The 23961-nt window shown below is 42.1% G+C and overlaps 1 protein-coding gene across 1 annotated transcript in view; it reads right to left on the bottom strand.

The window, feature by feature from the left end:
- The window catches only part of ADAMTS2 (ADAM metallopeptidase with thrombospondin type 1 motif 2), a 172451-nt gene that overhangs the window by 12708 nt on the left and 135782 nt on the right, over positions 1-23961 (bottom strand). Inside the window, exons 6-16 of the mRNA XM_069869530.1 lie at positions 23779-23935; positions 22783-22888; positions 21009-21152; positions 18990-19122; positions 17305-17418; positions 9357-9502; positions 7792-7967; positions 3585-3718; positions 2663-2786; positions 1729-1809; positions 147-310 (exon numbers count right to left, since the gene is read on the bottom strand). Coding sequence (XP_069725631.1) covers positions 147-310; positions 1729-1809; positions 2663-2786; positions 3585-3718; positions 7792-7967; positions 9357-9502; positions 17305-17418; positions 18990-19122; positions 21009-21152; positions 22783-22888; positions 23779-23935 — 1479 coding nt within the window. The remainder of the gene's footprint in view (positions 1-146; positions 311-1728; positions 1810-2662; positions 2787-3584; positions 3719-7791; positions 7968-9356; positions 9503-17304; positions 17419-18989; positions 19123-21008; positions 21153-22782; positions 22889-23778; positions 23936-23961) is intronic.

Below are 23961 nucleotides of genomic sequence, written 5' to 3' on the forward strand. Positions count from 1 at the left end.
GAATTAAAATACACATTCTATTGTCTTATAACTGAAGAAGATGTCTTCTTGCAACTCACAGGAGGGATCTACAATACATTACAGCACATTATGGGTCCATAATCCTGATATTGTATTCTGTGGAAGATGGTTTTCATTTGACTTACCAAAATAACTATTCCATTACGCAGTGGCCCCATGGTCTGCACAGTTTCTCTATCATCGACATTCCGATATTCCCACTCCACACCCATGTCAATAAACACTTTAGAGTCTGGCACATAGTTGTCTTCGCTTAGAATGTATTTCCCCGTTTCACGATTTTTAATTGCTAGGAACAACATAAGAAAAGTGAATATGAGTGGTTCACTTTGAGTTTTGTTCTGCTCTTGCCCCAGTGGAGAAGCAGAAAAGGCCAGCATGCATTTTCCCTCTGTTCCTTTACAGGTTTGGAAAGACTTTTTCAGGTGTTTCACTGAGCTGCAAATGCTTTCCTGCTCAGTTCCAGAAACATCAATCATCTTTTTTTCCCTTTTTCTTAGCCTGCCTTGCCAGAGAAATGAGGCCAGCACGACTACACCGCATGTGTCCATCTGCCTGCTCCCAGCTAACAACTTCTGAATCCACTGGCCAAATCTGAGCCAATTTGAGAGCCAGCGGGGTTCTCACAGCTACTCAGCTCTTTCACATGTTGTAAGGCAGCTCAGGAAGCTGTTACTGCTCCATGAGAGAAAGGCTACTGGGCTAACCCCCAGCAGGTCCCCACAGCAAGAGAGACACGCTAGAAACTGCATTAATTCTCCTGCTCAGATCCAGCCTTGACACTGATACAGCCCTGCTTAAGCTCCTGGTGCTATGTGGGCTCCTGCCACTGCACACAGCGCCTGATTCCTCTGGCTCAGCTGTCACCAATGCCAGCTTCACCTGGAGAGACTTCAGCCACCTTTGTCTTAGGACTCTTGTTTTTCTCTCAAGACGGAAAATTTGCTCTCCTCATTAGAAGAATCAGGGACTGTCTGTTATTCAACACAAGATTTAATTCTCTTCTCTCTCTAAGAGCTACCTGAGCATGCTGTTCCCTCAGCGTTGGTGTCAACAGAGAGACAGCTGTTCATGGCTAATGCCACATCGAGAGAAGAACCTTGTTTGAATTAGCTCTCCTGATCCATGGGGCCAGGCTGCACTGAGCAGCAGGACAAGCATTCGCTGCTGAGAAGTCAGAATGACCCCTGATACAATTAGGAGGCCATTCGCTGAGAATCTACTTCCAATTAATAACAGCCTACTAGACGCTGCTTCACATTGATTACAGGGCACCACAAGGAGCAGCTTTCAATTACTTTCTAAGACGCGTGATTGATCGGGCAGCCTTGCATTAATATTGTTAGCAATGGGGCAGAACTTGAAACAGATCTGGATGTAGCTGGGAAATGACTGAGGATGGGAGGCACACTACGAGATGCACATGGAGATAACGCACTACAACTCATAATGTAATTCAGCTCCTCTTCCAGCAGCTTTTGCACATGCACATGCCAACGCAGGGACCTTCTGGCTAGGACACCGGGGAATACAGGACAGGGAAATCAAACTGCCAAACAAGTTTCCTAATTTAATATACTCAAAGGAGATATGTGGTGTGGGAGGATAATGGGTAAACAAATGCATAAACACATTGTGAGGCTGCAGAGACAAAAACAAACAGCAGAAAAAACATTCCAACTGAAAATTTTCCTACTTGTTACTTACCAAGATTATGACGGGTGGCGTCTGTTTCCTGTATGAGTAAATGTCTCGCACCAACAGGAATTTCAAACATCTTAATGTGCCCTTTATTGTAGTATTCGAAAAGATAGTAACTGGTTAGTATGTCACGAACAGCGAGAGTTTGTCTTAGGTTTTTAAACAAATTACATTTTCTAAAAGCAGGGTGTATTACAGCAAGCTGAACCGAATCCAGCATCATTCCCATCCCTATTTCTGTGCCAGGAGATGGAACACAATGGGGACAAAGGGCTTTGGGTCAGAAGAAAAATGCCTTAAGTATCACCAACAAACTGACTTTGCTTCAGACTTAAAATAGACTTTTAGTGCCTTGTGCACCCACAGAGAAAGGCATGCAAGCTGCTGTCCGACAGCGAGTGATGGCGACATATCATTGCAGCATTCCAGTGACTCACATGGAGCAGCTGAGTGACATCACAGAATGGTTTGGGTTGGAAGGGACTCCAAAGCTCATCCAGTTCCAACTCCCTGCCTAAGGATCCCACTGGATCAGGCTGCTCAAAGCATCACCCAACATGGCCTAGAACACCTCCAGGAACAGGGCTTCCATGACTTCTCTGAGCAACCTGGGCCAGGGCCTCACCAACATCCCAGGAAAACTTTTCTTCCCAATATCTGATCTAAATCTCCCCTCAGGAGCATCGCAAATACATCCTTAGCTCTCCAACACAGAGCACTGGAGCCCTCTTCTATGCATGCACAGGCCCTGGTATCAGCAGACTTTACTGACCATAGGACAAAAGTATTACTTTAAAATTATAGACACATCTCAAAGTAAAGTCCAGAGAGTTAACTGGAATGCTGTAAGTGGTTTATGCATATTCTGGTACTTTCCATGTAACTGTATAGATCAAACAAAAATAGCCTGCTTTCCCCAAAACACACTGTATGCACTGACCTTGTTTCTTTGGTACTCTTGAAAATGTTCCTTTCACCACTTTGCAGTGGGAATTATCTCCTCCACAAACACCACACTTATCTTCCTGCTTTGTGGAACCTATGACCCTGTCACACCCAACTTTCTGTGCACGAAGAGAAAAAAAGAAAAATGAGCCTTCACTTCAGATATCAAAACACACACTTCTGAGTTTTGATATCTGATGAACAAATTGTACTATTTTGCTGGAAGATCAACACCTAAATAGATTTTAATAATTCCAGTTCCTTTAATAGCTGTCAATCAGGTGAATACATTTGTGTATTATGCTTCACCGTGGTCCTCTGACTGGAGGAAAGCAGCACAGTTAAGGAAAAGCTCTTAAGCCTCATCTTATCTTAAAGCAGATGCTGGAATTCCAGGCGAATCAAAGCATCTATGTGAGGATCAGCACCTCCACCAGCGCTTTGCTAAGTCAGAGCCTCTAATTTTGTGGAAAGATGACCTGCGGCAGATCCCAACTTAGAGGAAGTGTCATTGATTTTTTAAAAATAGCATGATCAAACACAAAGAGAGTGCACATCAGCCATATCTTAACACCACTTTCTTTGAAAGCTGCTGCATGTTCCTGATTCATCGTATGTTTAACCGCCACTAAACCTCAGCAGGAAAAGTTTCATTGAAAGCTAATTGTAATAGTTCATCCTAAATTACTGCATTAAATATTACTTGTGTAGGTAGGCACTGTTGGAATTGAGTCACATGCAATGTGATGGCAAGTGTGAATATCACACATAATATTGTGACAATAATCCAAATAAAATCGCCTTCTTGTCCAAAGCGTTATTATACTTAAATAGTCATTCTTGGAGAGAAAAACTCAAGCTACCATTACAGTTGTTTTCACAACATTAAGCTCTGAATCAAGCCATCAAAAGCTTACCAAGCAGTCTCCTCGCACGCAGATGCTGTAAGCGTCTTTGTAGGAGCAGCGGGTCCCATCATGTACCATCCTTTTCATATACACCACATCCCCGGTTTCCTTTGATTCACAATACAGATGGCACCTTTCCTTAGCTGGAAAATAAAATCATCCAAATTATGCACGTTCAGTTCTAACACTTCGGCTGCTGGCTTTGTGAACGGCACTACTGATAGTTTTAGCAATCTCTCCTCCCTTGCATACATCACAGAACACAACATGGTACCCCGTAAATCACCAGGGCTTATCCCCTTTCAAAGGCTATGGGATCATTTGGAAACTGCTGGCTCATAAAGCACCCACGTGCCATCATTAGGAGACAGTCTTAAAAAGAGCAGATCATTTACTTTGGGGCGGGGGGCTCTATTTAATCCTTTGTCAGATGATGCAATCTGGAGAGGTTTCTGCAGCCTGGTACACAGCTACGTGTGAGAGATGCAGGTTTCTGCACCAGTTTCACCTGCACTGCACTGAAATTTGAAAAAAAGAAGTCATCATTTTGCTACTAAAAGCAGCTGTTCAACTCTGAGCAAGTCTGGCATCCACAATGTCTTCAGAGACAGCTGTGCCATACTGTTTCCTTCTAAAGATGAAGTTACTTCTCCCTTATTGTTGTACTTCTATTTATGACAGTTTAAATCACTAAACAAGATGAGAAAGTCAGAGATACAGGAAAAAATCATTTTTTTTTACTGCTAACACATGCACAAACAGCCAGACAAGCATTCCTCTTTCTCCTAATCTATTCCAAAGAGCTAAGAACAAAAAAAAAATAAAGTTGAAATGAGTACTCAGTGGCTGAATGAAGTTGTATTCCACCAATGTATTTCATTTTACCCAAATCTCTTGCTGTTTCTAGCCCTGTAATAGTATTCACTATGCTTCCCTTGGCAGTGAAGAGTGGGTGGCCTTTCTGTTAGATGAAACAAATAAAGGTTCTGCTATTTTAACATGATTAAAAGTTGGGACACTTTTCCCACCATTTAAAACAATAATAACCTTTCCATTACAGCAGCTCAATTAAAATAAATCTTCATAGGCCCTTTGCATTCTTCACTGTGCAGTTCCATGGCCTCTGTCCTCTTTTAATAAAGTCCTTGTAACTGCTGTTGATGTCCTCACGGACACTGGGTATTGGTACATCACAGACCTTTGTTACTACTCCTGAACAATGCAGAGATGTCACGCTAAAAATGCAGGGTCTAGACTATTAAAGAATGTACTTTGCTTTTTTGAGCTGATTGTTAATAGGAGACAACGAAGTGCATAATAATCACAGACCTGATTTAATTACACATATTAGAAACATTAATCTATGCACAAGACAGACGTGTGCACCCAGCCCCTGTGTATGTACCCACACCCACTCCATGCACACCATACATTCACTGTATACGATTAATTGAAAATATCAGAAGGTCTGACTGGGTGCCAACCTCTCTGTACAAGGGCTTTATTTTAGAGAGGTTTCTCTTACCAGCAAATGTGCAAATGAATCGCAAAGAATTATTTTCTTTCTATTCATCGGTGTTGGGCATAGTAGAGGTACAGCAGCGTGGATGTGGCTGTATGCTTGTCTACTCCCTGCTCCCCTCTGCTCAGGGACGTGGTTTAGTGGCAGATAGGAAAGGTTGGACTTGATGATTCAAGAGGTCTTTTCCAACCTGTTGATTCTATGATTCTAGTTGTGGCTGGCAGCTAACAGCCAGTATCACTCTACATGGCATCAGGGTAGACGAGCCCAGTGGAGGCTGGGGATGGGATGCTCAGGGGGATTGGAGCTGGCATCAGGCTGCTCAAGCACACACTGGGGCGTAACCCAGCTCAGCAGCTTTTCTCAGGCCACGGGATGAGATACTCTTCCCTGTCCCCAACACATGCCACAACGTGCCAGATATGTCCAGCTGAGCTCTGTGTGAAGTGTACAGGTTTATGTCACTTTTGAGCCACGACTGCATTATCTGCACAAAGTATGTCACTCGTACACCTTATCTTTACAAAAGGGAGTTTTAAATATATTGGAGTTTTAAATACATTAGAGTTCAAGCACAAGGTACTCTCTGGCCTTGTTTTCACACAAAAGCTGTTCCCTCTGATAACCCTGCACAGATAAATGTAACTCTAAGGTGTCTGCAGTTATAGCATAGTTATATGGGAAACCAGCAGTGCGCAGTGCTCAGTGCTCACACATCAGTGAACTGGTTTCTGACCCAGAAGCCATTGAATTTAATAGAAAAACATCTGATTAGTTTCAGTGTTTTTGCTCCAAAGGATAAAGCAGAAGCAAAGGTCTGTGGGCCACAGCGTTCACCTACTCTCTATGTGCCAGCAAAGCTATATCATGAAATTAAGCAGTGAGGCTGTGTCTGTGCCTCTGAAAATCCCAGAATGCACAAGAAGACATAAAAAGAAGGAAGGAACTCTAAGAACCGTTTGGGAAGTAAGTCAAAGTAATTACAGTGAATTTGCTATTAACTTCTGGCAGAATATCCTCTCACTGGAATGCAAAATTATTCACTCAGAGTGACCCTTTCCCTCCTGGAGCTGGGTGCCCGGTACCTGCCCTGTGCCAGGCTAACACTGCTGTGGAGCATCCATCGTTCACATGAAGTGACCAGGATTAAAAACAGCGAGCAGCCCACACTCCTCATCAAACAAGCTGAGAATCACCCGCCTTTTTGTTTAGTAGAACCTCTTCTCTTCATATTTTCAACACAGCACAGGACTAGCACGGCATCAGCCTTCATGGCCTCCATCAGCCAGCTGCACTTTCACTGATGGCTAAGTAGAGGCATAAACAGGAAAAGGAATGTTTTTGTTCTAAGAGGCAATCTCTGCCAAGACCAGACTGACCATGCTGGTTCAGAGCCAGCACCTGTCCAACCCAACACCTGCTTCCCAAAGCGCCACCAGTGTTTGCAGGAAGATGTAAGAACAAACCTGATAGTCTTCTCAGAATATTCTCCAAGTTCCTTGTAAACTGCAGCTTTGGGATTTCCTAAGCCATGCCTGGAGCTCAGCATTTAATAGCTTTTGATGGATTATAGAACTTTCAAGGATTCCCCTAAATCCCTTCTAAAACTTTCTGGCATCTGCAGCTTCCAGTGGAATGAATTCTAGTTTAATTATACACTACGTGGAAAAGTGGTTCTTACTTGTTTTACATCTGCCACCTGATAATTTTTCTATTCTGTGAATTTTATTTGACGGCTTGAGAAACAGTAAATAATCATTCCAAGTTCAGTCTCTTCTCTCACTCACAATTCTGTAACTCTATCTTTTTAATATAAATCATCCCTTTTTCAAGGTCAAAAGTCCTAGTTTATTTAAACTCTCCTTACATAGAAATCGTGGCTTATGTTTACCTTACTCAGGCTTTTCTGTGGGGTTTTTAGCAATGGGGCAGCAGCGAGATGGGCACAACCTGAGCTACCTGAGCAGGGTATTTAAAATGCAGACACACCATGCAGGTGAGCAGATCAGTGTCCTGCATCCGCCTCTCGACAGTCACTGAACTAGTGTTTTCCTAAAGCCATCCTCAACTCCCACACCTTTCTCTTCAGAGTTCCACCTTGTGTACAGATCCATATACACAGATTGTTTTTATCCCCATATCCATTATTGGCATTTATCAACGCCAGGCTTCATTTTCCACATTCAGTCACTTAAGTGTCACAAGGTCCTTCAGTAGCTCTCGCTGTAGGTTTCCCAGAATCATAGAATCACCAGGTTGGAAAAGATCCACTGGATCATCGAGTCCAACCATTCCTATCAAATATTAAACCATGTCCCTCAGCTTTTTTTAATTAGCCTGATTAATTTTTTACGTTGAACAGATTTTGCCACCTCCTTTGCTCCCTCTCCCAGCTCATTGTCACACATGCTCCCATGCACCCATCCTCGTGGGACACCCCATCCCCATGCAAGACCATTCCCTTTTATCTCATACTCTGTTTAAGAGCAGTAATTGGGGAACAGGATCCAAAGCTTTTAGAAAATCTAAGTCCACTACACGAATTGGATCACTCATACACTGACACCGGTGCCTCTAAACAACTCATAACAGATTTGAGGGGTGAGTTCCCTAGTAGTTTTACCTCACTTTATACAATTTTTACTCTTGTTTTGCAACGGATTTTACTTTTCATAGGAAAAAGGCACCACTCACCATCAACATGCTCATAGGGGAGCCAGTGGTGTTTCGTGTTCTGGTACTCGAAGTAAGGATCCCACTGTCGGCACTGCTCCTCTCTGAAATCTCCAAAGTCCTTAGGACAGTCCTGAGTGTTGCAGAGCTGGAACTCATAGCTCGGCCCCACACACGTACGGCCTCCGTTAGCAGGACTATGGGGAGGAGGGAATGCCAGGCTTAGTTTTGCCACATATGCACGAATCAAGCATCTATCAACCCCTTTGAGGAGTAATTTAATTCCCAGTCATGTCAGTAAGCACTTGATGAAGCCAGTGACCTATTTCTGCTCTGGAAAAATATCTATTTCCCATAAAATCCCACTGTCACTATTTAGCTCATAAAAAGCAATTTCTGCAAGAAAAGCTTCAAACCACTTGACAAAGGTAAGAAAACACATTTTCTTGGTGCGGCCCAGGAAAGGAAGTCATCATGAGTAGATGAAGCAACTCATTCTCATTCACCCCTAAGCCAGCAGCAAATCCAGAAACAGCCCAGCTCAGTCCCACATCCCCCAGGCACACGGACATCAGATCACTGTCAGATCTGGCACCACAGAGCTCAGGAGTTGCGCACCCTCTTCCAGGAAACACAGAAAACTCTAGGCTTTTCCTACACGAAAATAGATTTTGCAACTAAAACTGTGCCCACAATTATAAAGGTCACTATTCATTTTGCCAGTGTAATAAAGGCTGAACTGGGATTTTTTTTCTTAACAGAACAATTTCCATCAGAAAATGCTGCTTCATAAAAGTTGAGGGTTTTCTTAATCAATGATAAGATGATTGCCTACACTAGTCAAGTTCAACCCCTTTTTATCAGCACAGACTAAGAAAGTCAATCTTAAAGCAATCTGTTTGGTAAAATCGTTTAATTCTGACTATTGTTTCAGTTCTTGCTGTTAGGATCTTGACATTTTATGATATTGCAATGATAGCAATAATTATACATTTAATTTAATTTGTAAATACAATCTATATTAAATATATTATACTTCCAGAGTTACTGAAATTAAGTCAGCCTACATTATCTGGATAAGCCAAATATAAGTTATCAAAGTAAAACAATTCAATATTACTAAAATTAACTTAGGGAAGGTTCTGATCTATGGGGCTTGGAATGAAAACAATTTGAAAATATTTTAAGTCCTTGTTGAACCATTCAAAAAATACGGATTAAACACAAATTTTACAAAGGGATACGAGTTTAAAAATATAATCCAGGAAATCACTTCATACTCACATAGTAAAGCAAGATACGAACAGGGCCCTAAACTTTTATTTATGCTTTATGCAGTAGTGTAAGAGGACTTTCAAGATCCTTGTAACTGCATAACCAGCTTCATGGATGGGTAAACTGAGAAATAAAGATGATTCATGGCTTGCCAAGGCCAGAAGTTGAATTTCTGACAACATATCCTATAAGTCAGATTTAGCAAGCACTACTCAACATCCTTTACTGCATTACTGCACTCAGAATTAGCAAGGACTCTCACCATTCCTTCACTCCACATCAGAAAAACGCATGGGTGTATGAATACTCACTGCGGATTGTCGCACTGCCGTGTTCTGTACTTCACTCCGGTGCCACAGGTTCGAGAACAAGAGCCAAACTTACTCCATGCCCCCCAGTGCCCATCCTGCTTCAGGATGTCTGGTGTTAACCAGATGCAGTGACCTTTAAAGCAATGCTAAAAGAGAAAAAATTGATTATTAAATTATATCAGAACAGGAGCTGCAGAGCAGCAGATTTCATTTTAGGCACAAATTCTGGATTTTTTTCCCCAGCAGAAAGTAGCAAGACTCACTGTCACATCGTGCCGTGACCCCAAACTCACACAGATTTTATGAACTTGCCCATGTTAAATATGAACAAATATCCTTGAAGGATTTAAGCCTACCAAGCTTGTTAAACCACTCTCAGCACTACATGCCTTCGTCACATATCTGCAGCGGTGATGTTGACATAACTAACACAGATTCATTGGACTCGATGATCCGGTGGGTCTCTTCCAACCTGGTTATTCTATGATTCTATGATTCTATTTAAGGGAAATGGTTGAGCCCCAAATCTTGAGGGCTGAAGGTACAATTCTGCGTCGCTCTCACTGCATGAACTCCTGCCACAGCACAGTCCTTCCCAGCAGCTCTTAACTCGGAATACTTATTCCTGCAATAAACGTGCTCAGCAAAGTGGCATGAAATTAAAGCCACCTCACATTGTAGACATTAGTGCTATTAAATAAAGAACTCTTGTTGTCTCCTTGGAGATCTCCTGACCAAAATATTAGGAAGCTTTCATTAGGGAGCAGCCCTGGGCAGTTCCACTGCACAATGAATCATGCCCTACTAGCCTTTCTCTTTTCTTTTACCTGACCTTACAGCAGTCTTCCAGTGCCTAAAGGGGACCTACAGAAAAGCTGGGGAGGGGATCTTTATCAGAGATTGTAGGAATAGGACAAGGGAGAACGGGTTTAAGCTGAAACAGGGGAAATTTAGATTAGATATTAGGAAGAAATAGCGTTGCCCAGAGAAGTCGTGGATACGCCATTTCTGGAGATGTTCAAGACCACGTTGGATGGGGTTTTGAGCAACCTGATCCAATCAGAGGTGTCCCTGCCCATGGCGGCAGGGGGGGGTTGGAATTGGCTGGTCTCTAAGGTTCCTTCTGACCCAAACCATTCCATGATTCTATGATTTTTAATACAGCCATTTTACACAGGGTGAAACACACAACTTGCTATATTCCCCAAGCCTATAAGATATTTACACATTTCTTTAAGACCCTTCATATCTTCAGTACCGATACCGACTGCTGTCTCCTCTAATTAAAGAAACCCAACAATGCCTTTCTACCAATATCTTCAACCTCTGACCAAGGAGTTTTTTCTTAGCTAAAGTCAGGATGAATTATTCCCAAGGATCACAGATTCTGGCCCTCACTGGTACTATTTCTGCTTTCATAAAAGTCTACTGATGAAGTGCGGGTGCTGGAAACTATTTCCAGCCCAACAAATGACTTTGCATTAGACTGTGGCAGTTTGTCTCCGTTAACGGTTGCTGTCGGGATAAGAGCTCTGGCTCAGGCACACAGATGGCTACAACAACAAGTGCGATCAGTCACTTACTTTCCTTAACATTCAAGTCAACAACAACATTTTACACAGCTTAACAAGCCCTGGAATGCAGGAATTTGGCAGGCGGCACAAGCTGAGCATATGGCTAAATGCATGCTGCCAGCAAAAACAAAATCAGAAGATATATAACAGGAGAGCATTCTTAAGCATAGAGCAATTACTGCTCTGGAAGACAAATTTAAAAGTGATGGCTAATCATTAATAATGCCGAATTTAAAGAGAGAATCATTAGTAAAATGGTGACAAGACACAGCTTACTGATTCTCTAGTCTGCTCAATGACTGGCTCTTTCTTCATGTAATTTATTTTGGTGTTGATTTACTTGGACACAGAGTAGAAAAGAGAGTAGAAATTAGGTTTCAACTGTTCGTTCTTTCTCATGACTTCAAGCATTCAAAGTCAAAACCTATGAAATACATGAGTTACCACAAAGCCAATTATACCAATCCTGCTCGGGAGCTGTAATGGGCAGATTTTTCTTAGCTGTTTGACAGAACAAGAGATAATTCAGCAAAGCATGAAAGCCATGCAAAATGCTAATGTGTCCTTTGCTTTCTTCAGTTTTGAAGCTCAGCGCTGTACCCTTCAGGGGCTGTTTACTTATGGCTTTAGAGAGGTTTGTTTGAATGAACAGTTTGAGGTTTTGGGCACTGAGTAGCAATGGGACCATTCAGAGAGATGCAGGGGAAGCTGGCACTGGATCAGCTTGTCAATACACATTGCAGCTGGGCTTGGAAGCAGATGAGATGTGACAGCTCCTGAGCTGTTCTTGCTTAAACATCCTTTTATCAGGGTTCTGCATCCCTCAGGTTTAAGTAAGTTCCACAGCAATTACTGAATCCCTTTCAAAAGCTACATAGTGTATGTTCATTATGCAGTGATCCAGGATCCAGTTCTTGGATTCCATGGAGAAGGAGAGATAGATGATGTGTTTTCCAATCTCTTCCCCATTTCAGCCAGGAAGAGGAGAATGTGGATCTGCAACAAATACCCATGTGACACTGCGACTGGTCCCTGAACTGGAAGGGAAACATGGAAAAGTGTTATTGACTTTGCTGCGTAAAGGAAAGAGCAGCACTGATTTTTACTGGAGAAGCTGGTCATATGCCTATTGTCGGAAAGCTGAGGCAGAGCTATTAGGAGACAAGCATTTGTGTAAAATGAGTCATTCCCAGCTCTGCCTTTTTGTTTGTGGATTAAAAGAAAGGAGCCTACACAAAACAAAATGATTCACAACCAGATCTTACTCTCCGCAGACTCATGCAAGAAAACACGTGAGAAGGTGGAACCTGGGATGGAGCAACCTCCAGGGTAATAAAGGAAGATAGAGTCAACCCTTTCTATTGCTACTACATGATAAGGTGGACAAGAGACAACTTCAAACACTATTCCCTTCAGAAACAGGGATTTTCATTTAAAGAGTGAAGCATACTAAAGCAAATTTTTTTTATAAGGAAAAAAATACAAACACATGGGTAAATGCAAATTGTTTTCTTAGTGGAAGACAAGATGACTTCTTGCAGTCTCGCCTATTTTTCTGGCAAACAGGACAGTCCAAAACAAGTGCAATTTCCAGGAGAGGAAGCTTAAATCTCTTGCAGTAAAACATTCCACTGCTGTTTTCAGCAGTTCTTTGAAACAACTGCTGTAGACGCCAAAAAAAGAGTCAGAGGGTTCCTGTGGGCTTAACACAACTGCAAGTTAATTTTTTGATAGACTTGCAGATCTTCCAGGGGTATCTCTACCTATTATATATTGGGAACCCTCATGCCTGCTCGCTTGACACCCCCATTATCCACCAGGGAAACCCTTCGTACTACATCATGGCTGGGAGCTCTCAGCTCTCGCCGCTCTCCTGAGATCATATCAGTAGAGGGTTACTTACTTATTTGTATTTCCAATCACACGCAGGCTGGCCCGCTCTGCTCCATCTGTCTGAGAATAATTAGTTGCAAGGGACAAACTCAAAGCTCTAACACTAAAGTGTACTCCAAGCCAGTGAAAGTTTCTTCAGTGGAGAAACAAGTTTTCTCACTGTTTTTGTGGTGACTAACACAGCATACACTTACCCATCTGTCTCCTGTCTCCAAGAGAAGCTGAGGTCAGCTTTCTCAGTGGGAAATTATCTGGATTGCTTTGAATACACATTAGTGTTTTCAGAAACCTTTCTTCTTGGTCCATTTTTCTTTGCAATAATATCTATTTATTGCAATATTTAATCATTCCCTTCCTTTCCTGACAGACTAAAAAAAAATCCTTCCAAGTTCGACTCAGATTGTCTCATTAGCACGGTGCAAGTGAAGGCAATACCTGCTAAGCTTGTGCTGGATCCTTGGTACATAAGCCAGATCCAAGAGCTGAGGGGAGACCTCATTGCTCTCTATAACTACCTGAAAGGAGGTTGTAGAGAGGAGGGTGCTGGCCTCTTCTCCCAAGTGACAGGGGACAGGACAAGAGGGAATGGCCTCAAGCTCCACCAGGGGAGATTTAGGCTGGACATTAGGAAAAAATTCTTCACAGAAAGGGTCACTGGGCACTGGCAGAGGCTGCCCAGGGAGGGGGTTGAGTCACCTTTCCTGGAGGTGTTTAAGCGATGGGTGGATGAGGTGCTGAGGGACATGGTTTAGTGTTTGATAGGAATGGTTGGACTTGATGATCTGGTGGGTCTCTTCCAACCTGGTTATTCTATGATTCTATGATCAGCCCTGCTGGCAGGGACAGGTAGCAAGCTCTTACTGCTCTCCCAGAAAAGAAGCAAAGGAGGCTCAGGTGGTGCAAACCTTTGAGTTAGTCACTGCAGCAAGCAGATGGACTTCAGTATGTGATCTCCTTGCATGAATGACTTTGGGGTTTATTTCTATCCTGTGGAGAGCAGTTAGCTACTTCAGCCAATATAAATGTCTCCCCAGAAGAGTAATAGTTTTAAAAAATGGTACAACAAAAACTGATGATGTATTTCTGAAGGTTGTCTGGCTTCAGAAGCCTGAGACCAATCGCGGAGCTGACAGAACTGTATACAAGTAAAGAAATTATCAGCTGAAAGCATATGGGGTTTTTAATCCACAAAATGCTGCGCAGAGTAACAGTTTGCACAGTTGTGCCTTATCTGCATGGTTTACTATAGCAATTTAGAGAGTCTCTTTGACTTCACATTAAGACTCTGATCCTCCACGTGTTTAACTTTACACACTGCAGTTATTTCATGGAAGTTACCGTGACCATTCAGACACAGAAGTAATTGAAATGCGCTGCATCATTGAACCTTCACAAAATTGACAGAATCTTCCCTCTTGCTATTGAGAACTCAATCTAGTTTAGAAAAATACAGGGTGAGCACAATAGAATATATTCTATTTCCTTTAGGATTTTATAAAAACAGCAATTTTCTTCTCTGGCTGAGAAGCTCCAAGAAAATATTTTATTGTTCTATCCCTAAACCCAGCAAATTATTAGTTTGCTGCCAATTAACATAACAGCTGTTCACAGTGTCCATTCGCACAAGGAGACTTATTAAAAAGTTTCTGAAGTGGCAGAACCTCACTCTTGGCAACTTATTTCAAATAACCACACATACAGAAGAGCGTGCATACATTTGCATATATCTATTTAAATATACATATATATATATGCATACATACACACACAGAGACAGCATTAGAAACTCTAATCTTTCTTCCATTTCCAAGGGTCAGTGCTTAGGTCCAACACACAGCCTGGGTGTGCAGAGACATGGTCCTTATCAGTGTGTTTGCTGGACCCGGAGACACGGATATTGTGATTCCTATAGGTGTTCTTGCCCCTTGACTGTCAGTTAGGAAAGAGGCAGCTGTACTGGATTCTCCTCAAGAACATCTGCTAAGTTTGGGAAAGCAAAGAGACCAGTTATCAGTTATCTGAACACCAGGCTTCAGTGTGAATATCTACGCACCATCCGCTGTGTTAGTCTCCCAAACGCCGCTTTCATTTCTGGCATGCGGTCCCCTCAGCTGCTGCAAAGCCAGGATGTTTCTTTGACACATCAGCAGTGTTGTGATTGGTTTGAGCTTAAAATAGGCTTTGGGAATTAGCAGCATGAAATCATGAAAATTGCAAGTCTCTAAAGTGGGAAACAAATGGATCTTTTTTGAATCAAGATCTTTAATTGCTTATGTTTCTGTTCTTTTCTTTTCTGGTGTTATTCCAAAGAAAATAGAAGATCAAGTTTGAAATTATTTTCCTTTTCCTCCTGTGCTGATGAGGTATCATGGGAAATGTATCTTAAAGGAAGCTGCCACACTGCAACCGAGTCTCAGCTTTGCATTTTACAGTCCCCATCCTTTCAGGTCAGAGTCTCTGGTATTGCCTGAATTGATGGAAAGAGTGATCAGGGAAAGGTCACATCAAAGGCAGGGATGAAAAGGAAAGGAAAAAGTGGAAAAGGACTGATCTGATGTGCCTGTATTAAAAATACCAACAACTAATAAATATACCAGTCAAATGCTGAGCTCAGATATACAAAGACAGTTGTACAACCTTCAAAACTCATGCTATTTTTAAAACAATGTTTAGCTCAGACTGCTGAGCCTTATCTAACAAAACGGTTTTCACTTTATATCATTTTCTCAGTTTCTCCTGGAAGGTCGCAATAAGTTGATTTACCAAAAAAACTGGGACAGCTCCTCTGGGAATAAAACAGTCATAGTCCTACCATCTACTGAAACTTCAGAATGTGCACATCCTGCCTTGCATCTCCACTGAACGAAAAAGCCTGGCTGTCTGCACAGTTTGCTGAACCCTTGGATCCCAAGTTCCAGTCCAGAGAAAATTTTTACAGCTGAGTTACATAATATCCTGACAAACTGTTTATAATGGAAGCACTGACAGATCCTTAACTGTATGGTTACAAGTTTTTTTTTTTCTTCTAATTTCTGTTCAAACACCAATACAAATGAATGGCTTGGGATATAGGGTGATGCAACAAAATGAAATACAACTGTATTTTTCTGGCCATTTCATGAATATTTTTAACACAAAAATGACGATATAGAAAAGTAAACACAGAGAAACCATCTTAAGATTTTGGACAGTAATCTAAACCGTATATACATATATGCGTGTGTGTGTGTGTATATATATATAAACAAGAACCAAAGCTGTTATAGCAGGAATAATCTAAAAAGAGAACCATAAGGGAGTGGTTTACATGGAACATGACTTGTTAGGGAATTAATTTAGCATTACATTATGTTTTCACAAAAAAGATATTTCAAACCACAACAGCAGCTGCTAATACGGTTCATTTATTGCATAAATGATGTCATCCATTGGGCTTTACAAAACATCTCTCTAAGTAGCGACATCTTCCTCTCCCCCTCAGTAACTGCATCCAAAGCCCAGTGAAGCCAGACTTTTTCAGCAGACATCAAAGGACTTGGAGTTCGGATTCATTATGAGCACAGCGTGACCTCCACAGAAGGATAACTGAGACCTGGAGTATGCCCAGAATGGTCCTATTGGTCCTACTGGTGGTCAGAGCTGTCTGAGCCTTGGTCACCTTGGACCTTCCCTCCACAGTTTCTCATGCCTCCCTTGACTCCCTTGACTTTCGCGGAAAGGGTCACTGGGCACTGGAACAGGCTGCCCAGGGAGGGGGTTGAGTCACCTTCCCTGGAGGAGTTTAAGGGATGGGTGGATGAGGTGCTGAGGGACATGGTTTAGTATTTGATGGGAATGGTTGGACTCGATGATCCAATGGGTCTTTTCCAACCTGGTGATTCTATGACTCTCATCAAGCCAGCAAATCCACCTCTGCAAATCTGCCCTTCTCTCCTTAGGGTCCCTCTCTGCCATCATGTTGGCTCTCTAGCTAATGCTCAACTTCCACAGCCATCCTTTCCCTCGGGGTAACCACAGCAGCCTTAGCTTGGCTATCATTTCCAGGACCTCACTGCTCTCTTCACCCTCAGCACCAGACCAGCCAGTAAACATCACTGCAACATCACCGATACAAACGCACACCCCTGATCTCACACAAGTCATGGGCAAGCAGAAATTCCCCCATTTTTTGGATCTGCCACAAAGACTTGCCAAGAAGCACAGAGCAATCTGCAGATACTTTTAGGACTTATATGAGAATGGGCTTCAGTGGTCACAGAGCTGCCAAGCAGGACGCACCAGCCCACACCTCTGCCTCCTCCCCTCATGCTGCTCGACAGCCTTACTTGCACTCAGAGCTTGCCCCACATCTTGGCAGATTTCAAGTCCTCAAGACAGGTTCTTCTCTTCTTCCCCTTGATTTTAAGGGGAACATCCCCAGCTGCACACAAACACATGTGAACACATACGAGCGTGCAGGTACATACAGCACCCACTCTCACCTTTCCCGGTGCGCACATGGTCCCATCCAGTGGAGGCCCTTTCTTTGTCTTGCAGAAGTAGGGGTTCTCGGGATGGCTACACCACAGCTGCTTGCAGGGATCAAATGTACGGAACTGAAACACAAGAAAAATCAGAGTGGATGGTGCTTTAAGAGAACTCCCACTGGTAACTGCAATAGAAGCTGCAACATAGTGGTTTTTTTCCTTTCTTAGCTGTAAAATGCCAGCTGTTATCACTGAGATTCCTGAGGAACACCGTGGTGTCTGTGTCAGCATCTCTGAGCTTTCGTGCAAAATCATCAGTGACTCTGAAGTGTGATCCCACCTGCATTCGCTGGAATAAGGCCAGGGAAAACCTGAGCAACCTGATCGAGTTGAAGACATCCCCGCTTGCTGCAGGGGGGTTTGGACTAAATGACCTTCATGGTCCCTTCCAACCCAAACCGTTCTATGATAAAAATAGTTTTACACTAGTGACCAAAGGCAGACTAGGCAAGGGGAAAAGGAGTTCCTCTGGTCAGCAATACCCGCTCCACCTTTTCTTACAGCTTCTCCAAACAATGTTGCAAACAAAACAAAAAATCCTTAAGTATTCACAGGAAAGGGAAATGAGCTGCCCAGACTGTAGCTCAGCTGCTGCAGTCACCCTTTTAGGGGGATGGAAATCTGAGCTCAGGATCCTGATCCAATGAATAAATTGGCATTTTACCTACAATGCAGGTGTTTGCATCTGAGAGGATGAGAACCACCCACCACACAATATACTAAAGCATGATGTCTGGATATGGGTTTGGCTATTCTGAACAAAGATGACAGAAAGCTTCCATCTCCCAGGCTGTGGAGAACAGCTGTAAGAAAAGACCATCTCTGGCTGGGACATTCTTCTAAGGCAGTGTAAGTAGGACAGCTGTCAAGACACAATAATACACAGCTGATGCTTTAAGGTTCTCATCTATTATCTAGAGACACCACTCAGTGCACATATTCCTGCACATAGGAATCAATGCAGAAATTTCATGTGCTAGCAGCTGCCACACCAGCTGAGAACATCTCTTCCCATTTAATACTTTGTCCTACTTGAGGAGCTGGAGGTGGGAGGCACAGCCCTGCTGGAAAAGACTCTGTTTTCTAAGGCCAGTCCACTGAATACTGCACTAATATTGCCTCGCTTTAAATTGACTCTGCCTCTTGTTTTCCTGGTACAAGACAGCCAACAATGTCATCAAGAGTCCTTGCAAGTTGCTCTACTTGCTGTCATGCTTATTTTCTCACGCTAGGCATCAAAATGCATCATGCTTTCCATAAAATTGGATCATAAAAGCGCACTCCCCTATGCTAGCACTAAAAAATGTACCACCAAATCCATCTCCTTCACATCTGGGTGGAATTTTTGTAGCAAAATAATTAGCTGCCAGCAATGGGAGGCTCGGTAATGCAGCAAGCTGGTTTGCTTGAAGTCAGAAACTACAGAATAATTATTGTTGTAACTCCAGTTTAAAGAAAAAAAAAGATAGAGATACTTAAAATAACATAATTGTCAATATTCAGTTGTTATTCCTTGCTCACAGCTAAGCGGGCACATCTTTCCTTGGGGGCTTCACTACACTGTCCCTATTAAGGACGTTTCAGAGACAGTTAGAGCACTCCTGGATGAGAAACAGCAGAAGCCAAACTTAAGTACTCACAGCTGTGCACATCATGTAGCCCAAACCAAAATCAAAACGGCACTGTTCATTCATGGAGTAGTGAATTCCTGGCAGCTGTGGAAGGGAAGGCCAGTCATGTTCGAAGGGATCATCACGCAGACAATCATAGGAACTGCAACGGGCAAAAATTACAGTAACAGATGGGGCTGTGAAACCTGCACAGTGTTTGTGGTTTCATTGCCTTTTTGTTCCAAACACAACAGAGCCTACGATTTCTCAGATGCTGGTCGCGAAGAGTAGCTAATATTGCAATTACATTCACATTAACTTTATCATGTTGCATCCACATTTAATGGATTATATGTACTTTTCATGAAGCTTTCCACTGTGATTTCCATTTCGCTTGCAGGTAAATTCCTATCAGTCTCCACGCTCCTTATGTTAGAGGAATCAAAGGAAGAATCCACATAAGACCAAGAAGAAAAGAAAGTTTAATTAATTTTCCAGTTGTGGAATTTCTTGCTGCCTGTAACTGTCTTTCAAGTGAAGTTTTAGAAGCAGAAGCCAGGGTAACCATCCCAGATTACCGCTAAGGCTGCAGTTTTCCTGTGTCTTTGCTGAGTAGCAGCAACTCATTTACAAGCATGTGTACTTTCCTGCCTGCGTTAAATGCTCAGGTTTGCTCCTTCTCTGTTTCTGCTGACAGCTCTCAGCTCCATCCATAATCTCTAGTTTTCTTTCTATGTGATGAATATGGGAGTTTGCCCTCTTGTCCTAAATAGTGAGGACAGCTGGTAACATGCTAGAATCATGTCTGACCAACTTGCACTGACAACAGAGAACTGATGCCAATAACACTGACTGGTTAACATCATATAATCTTTGGTTAATTCACCACACCAATATGGTCAACAGTATTGCTGAAATGCCTCCAAGTTATTTAACAGACGTGAGGACACCATACATGAATCTATTCTGGTTGCCTTGAAGATATCAAGAGTTGAAAGCAGAATTTGGAGGTTAGATTTACTTCAAAGCAAACCATCGTTCTGCCTTGTTATAAGATATTTTAAAACAGCTGTATTTAAAAGAATGTAAAGCAGCCCTATAGGCCTTTATTTAATGGTTAACACTCTAAAGGATCTTGCTAATTGAAATAATCACACTTCCCTCACAATATTTTTATTCCCTGCCTAAGATACCTAAAGTAATAAAAATATTGACAAAGAGACTGACTCATGCTTACTTTGTGCATTTTGCTAGGTATCCTAGTAGCTTCCCCACATTTTTCTGAAAATCTTGCCCATAAAACAAGGGGAATATTTTTTCTATAAGGAGCAAAAACACGGTCATAAACATCAGAGTTTGTCAGGGAACTCTAGCGCAGGTCTAATGCTCAAAGTGTCAGGTTCACAGGGAAGGCAACAGACATGGATGAAACTGTTTAAACAGCTTTTTTTTAAAATAGCTTTTGCATGTAGGGTACCAAAAGAAAAAGTAACAACCGACAAATTCATTCTAGAACCACCTTCTTTATTTAGATGTCTACTCAAGCCAAGAAAAGCCTCGAGCACTTAAAGAGCAGAATTTTCTCTTCAAGCAGCACCATCTTAGCAGTGACAGGTATCAAAACCAACAAACAGCCTTTGAAGCCAAATTTAGTATCTGTAAGATAGTCTCCGTGCTGCTGAGTAGCACAGACACGGCTCTCCCCTAGAAGTTAAATTAGAGAGGGAGGAGAGTTAGCAATGAGATAAGTAAAAGTGTCTTCCCATAACTCCTGAGAGGACAGCATATGAACTATCAATGTCCAGAAAATGAGCAGATATAATGAAATGAGAACAATTTAAAATGGACTGACATCAAACTAATTGAGAACTTGCAGTATTTGCAACTGATGGGAAATCATCTCATTCTCAATAGGATGGGGGGAATTCTTTTTTTTTTATTCAACTCCATTTGAGTAACTAACAAAAGGATAAAGCACAAATGCTAAATGCAGGATTGCTCTTACATGCCTCCTAACCAAGGAAGAGAGGCTGTTTAACAGCTACTCACTGGAGATATCGATTCAGCTCTTGCTGGCTGCAACGAGACCAGTGGAAGCGATGAAACGCAGCTTGCACGAGGGGGGCCATGATGCTTCCCAGACGGACTTCGTCCCCACATCTGTTCCCCTGGCCATCATGCTCCATGCCTAACCTGCCCCACACAGGAGAGAGCCGGCACAGTTACATTGCAGGTGAACTCTGAGTGCCCAAGTGCTTCCACACCCCAAATGTCACCAGTGGCTGAGTGCAATAAGGTTCTTAAGTCCCTTGAACTTTGTCCAAATGAGCAAAGTCATGAGAAATAAGACAGGGTGAGACTGAGCTAGTCTGTAGGAGCTCCCACATAGAAGCACTGACCCCTGAGAGTACTTTCATGTGATTAGGTTAATCCACTTTCAAAACAGACTAAAAATGCCTCTTTAGACTTCTGTGCACATCCACATTTGTGAATTACTATGGCTAAATGAATCAATTTCTGGATTAAGGATCCAGTGCACCCTCCAGGAGCATTAACCAAAATTTATTCATACTCTGGTCTGCAGGTATTCAGTCTACCTAACTTCTAAAAAATCACACCTTAACCTAATGTGAAGTAATTTCCAATTGTAGGGAAATCCTTTACTTGAAAAAAAAAAAAAAAGAAAGACACCACACTAAAAGCTAGTTTAGAGTAGCTACTGCTATGGCTGAGCAGCAATTCCACATTGTTGATATGTGAAACAGTTCAGAAAGTGTCGAATGCTTTCTAGAAAATTAGCCAAGTTGCAGATATTTAAAATTTTCTTATGAATATATTTATTCCCTCCCTTTGTTAGGCTCTTGTATTGCATCTTTTAATATAAACACTATTTGACTAACATGGGCAATATCTGTCCATAACAAGCCAAATTAACAGATTGGGGCTGAATGTGATTTGAGGGATTACAAACATTCTTCAGCAGCATCTCTTTTAAAGCTCACTGTGTATCCTTTTTAATCCTAATTAAAAAATTCTGGAATCAAATGCCATCTGGATATTAATTCTATGTCCTTGTCTAATTAAGGTACATTTACAGTGAGATTCAATAAACTTTGGCAATTCTTTGTTTAAAGCCCTTAATAATTCTGATTCAACAAAGGGAAAAGTGCCTGCAGGCTTTCTTAAGGAAAACAGAATGGATTTAAACTATTCAGAAAAAGCCTTATGGGAACTGTTGTTCTACCAAAGAGAAAATGGGAAATCAGTGGGTGTTCTCTGTGAACAGGGAAACTAAAATACTCTGGCAGAAACAGAAGTTCTGACAACAGCTACCCGGTCATTGGTTCTAATCACATCAATAAGTAAAATGATTGCATTTTTCATATGAAATAACTGGAACAGTTGTAACCTCAATGCTTGGCACCTCTTTTCAATACTGTATTGTATCCTTTATCCACAGTAACATATGCAGATTATGTGCTTATTTAATATGGATTGTTTTCAAGAATCATGTATTCCACTGACCTAATGAATTCACATTTCATCACTACGAATACTTTACATTTCCACCAGGAGACTATAATACATCATTCAATTCACTTTCACAGCAGCCCTGGAAGGTAATTTGTTATTAGCTCCTTTTTCCATTTGCTTTATATCTTGATATTTAAGACTATAAAGAAACAAGCCTTGAGAAAGCTGAGATCTGAAGCCAGGGCTGAATATTTTTTCTTAACATAAACTGCATCTTTCCAATACCATGGATATTTGTCAGTCCTGACAACACTATAAGCTAGGACACAATGGCCACATTTCTACTCACACATGTCCAGTTTCATGAGCCACCACAAATGCAGATGAAAAACCATCTTCATGATTGAGTGTGCAACTTCGAACAGGATGACACATTCCAGTGACGGGAGCATAGCCTGTGAGAAATATCCCGTGTTTCAGAAAACAAACAAGTATGGAAAGGCAACATCACAAGAAGCACTAGGACAAACTTCTGTTGTGACGCAAATATTGTTGAAGTGGTCCTCTCAAGAGACATCTACCCCTGAACATTTAATAATGTGTCACCTCACCTACAAAACATGAAACCAGCCTGTTGAACAAAGCAAAACTTTATTTCTGTCACACCAAGAAAACTGTTGTCACTTCTAGGACCATCTTGCGATTGCCTTCTCCAAGCGCATGAGGCAGCTGGGGAAAAGGACATCACGTGCTGCTGTGTTACAGCTCACAAGCAACACTCTGCAGTTCAAACCCTCAGGGAACGTGTGAGCAAAGCCCCAACCCTGTGCTGACAGCAGATCTGGCTAACCCAAAAGGAAAGGGAAAGCACTGAGATTCATCCCCTTCAGTGAACAAACCTGATCTCACATGCAGCAGAGCCCTGGAAAAAAGGAAAAATTGGACAGCACTTGGTCTTGCCATTCCAGACCTCTCAGTAACAATATTTCTTGTCAATCCTGCTGGAACACGGCAACAGCTTTGGAGACTTTTCAAACATAAAATCTCTTCTTTAATCCTTGGGCATTTTCAGGACTGTTTACACAGGGATCTCACTTGCTTGGCTTCAGCAAGAGTAAAGAGAGGATCCACTAAATAATTCCACCAGTAAGAATGGCTAAAATGCCAAGTGAAACAGATACAACTGAAAACAGCCATATGCAGAGGTCTCAGGGAAAGAACTTGGACCAAAACTGAGAAAAAGACACAGAATTAAACTTTGCACAACTAGCCTTGCTAAGTGATAAACACAAACTCTGCTCAGAAGGGTAGACATTTACAAAACAACACCTGATGAACGTCTTACCTTGCATGCCAGATGGACCAAAATCCTGCCGTGTGAGGAAGATAGCATGGTCATGATATTCTGCGTGCCCGGTGTCTGGTTTCTGTTGCAGGTAGGCCCAGCGACACACATTTTCCAGGCTTTGTGAAGGGTTCCCAATCTCTATCAGACTCATGGACTGCACATTCCCAGGAAAAAATAAAC

This window comes from Phaenicophaeus curvirostris, chromosome 15 (assembly GCF_032191515.1).
Source record: "Phaenicophaeus curvirostris isolate KB17595 chromosome 15, BPBGC_Pcur_1.0, whole genome shotgun sequence".
NCBI classification, from domain to species: Eukaryota; Metazoa; Chordata; class Aves; order Cuculiformes; family Cuculidae; genus Phaenicophaeus; species Phaenicophaeus curvirostris.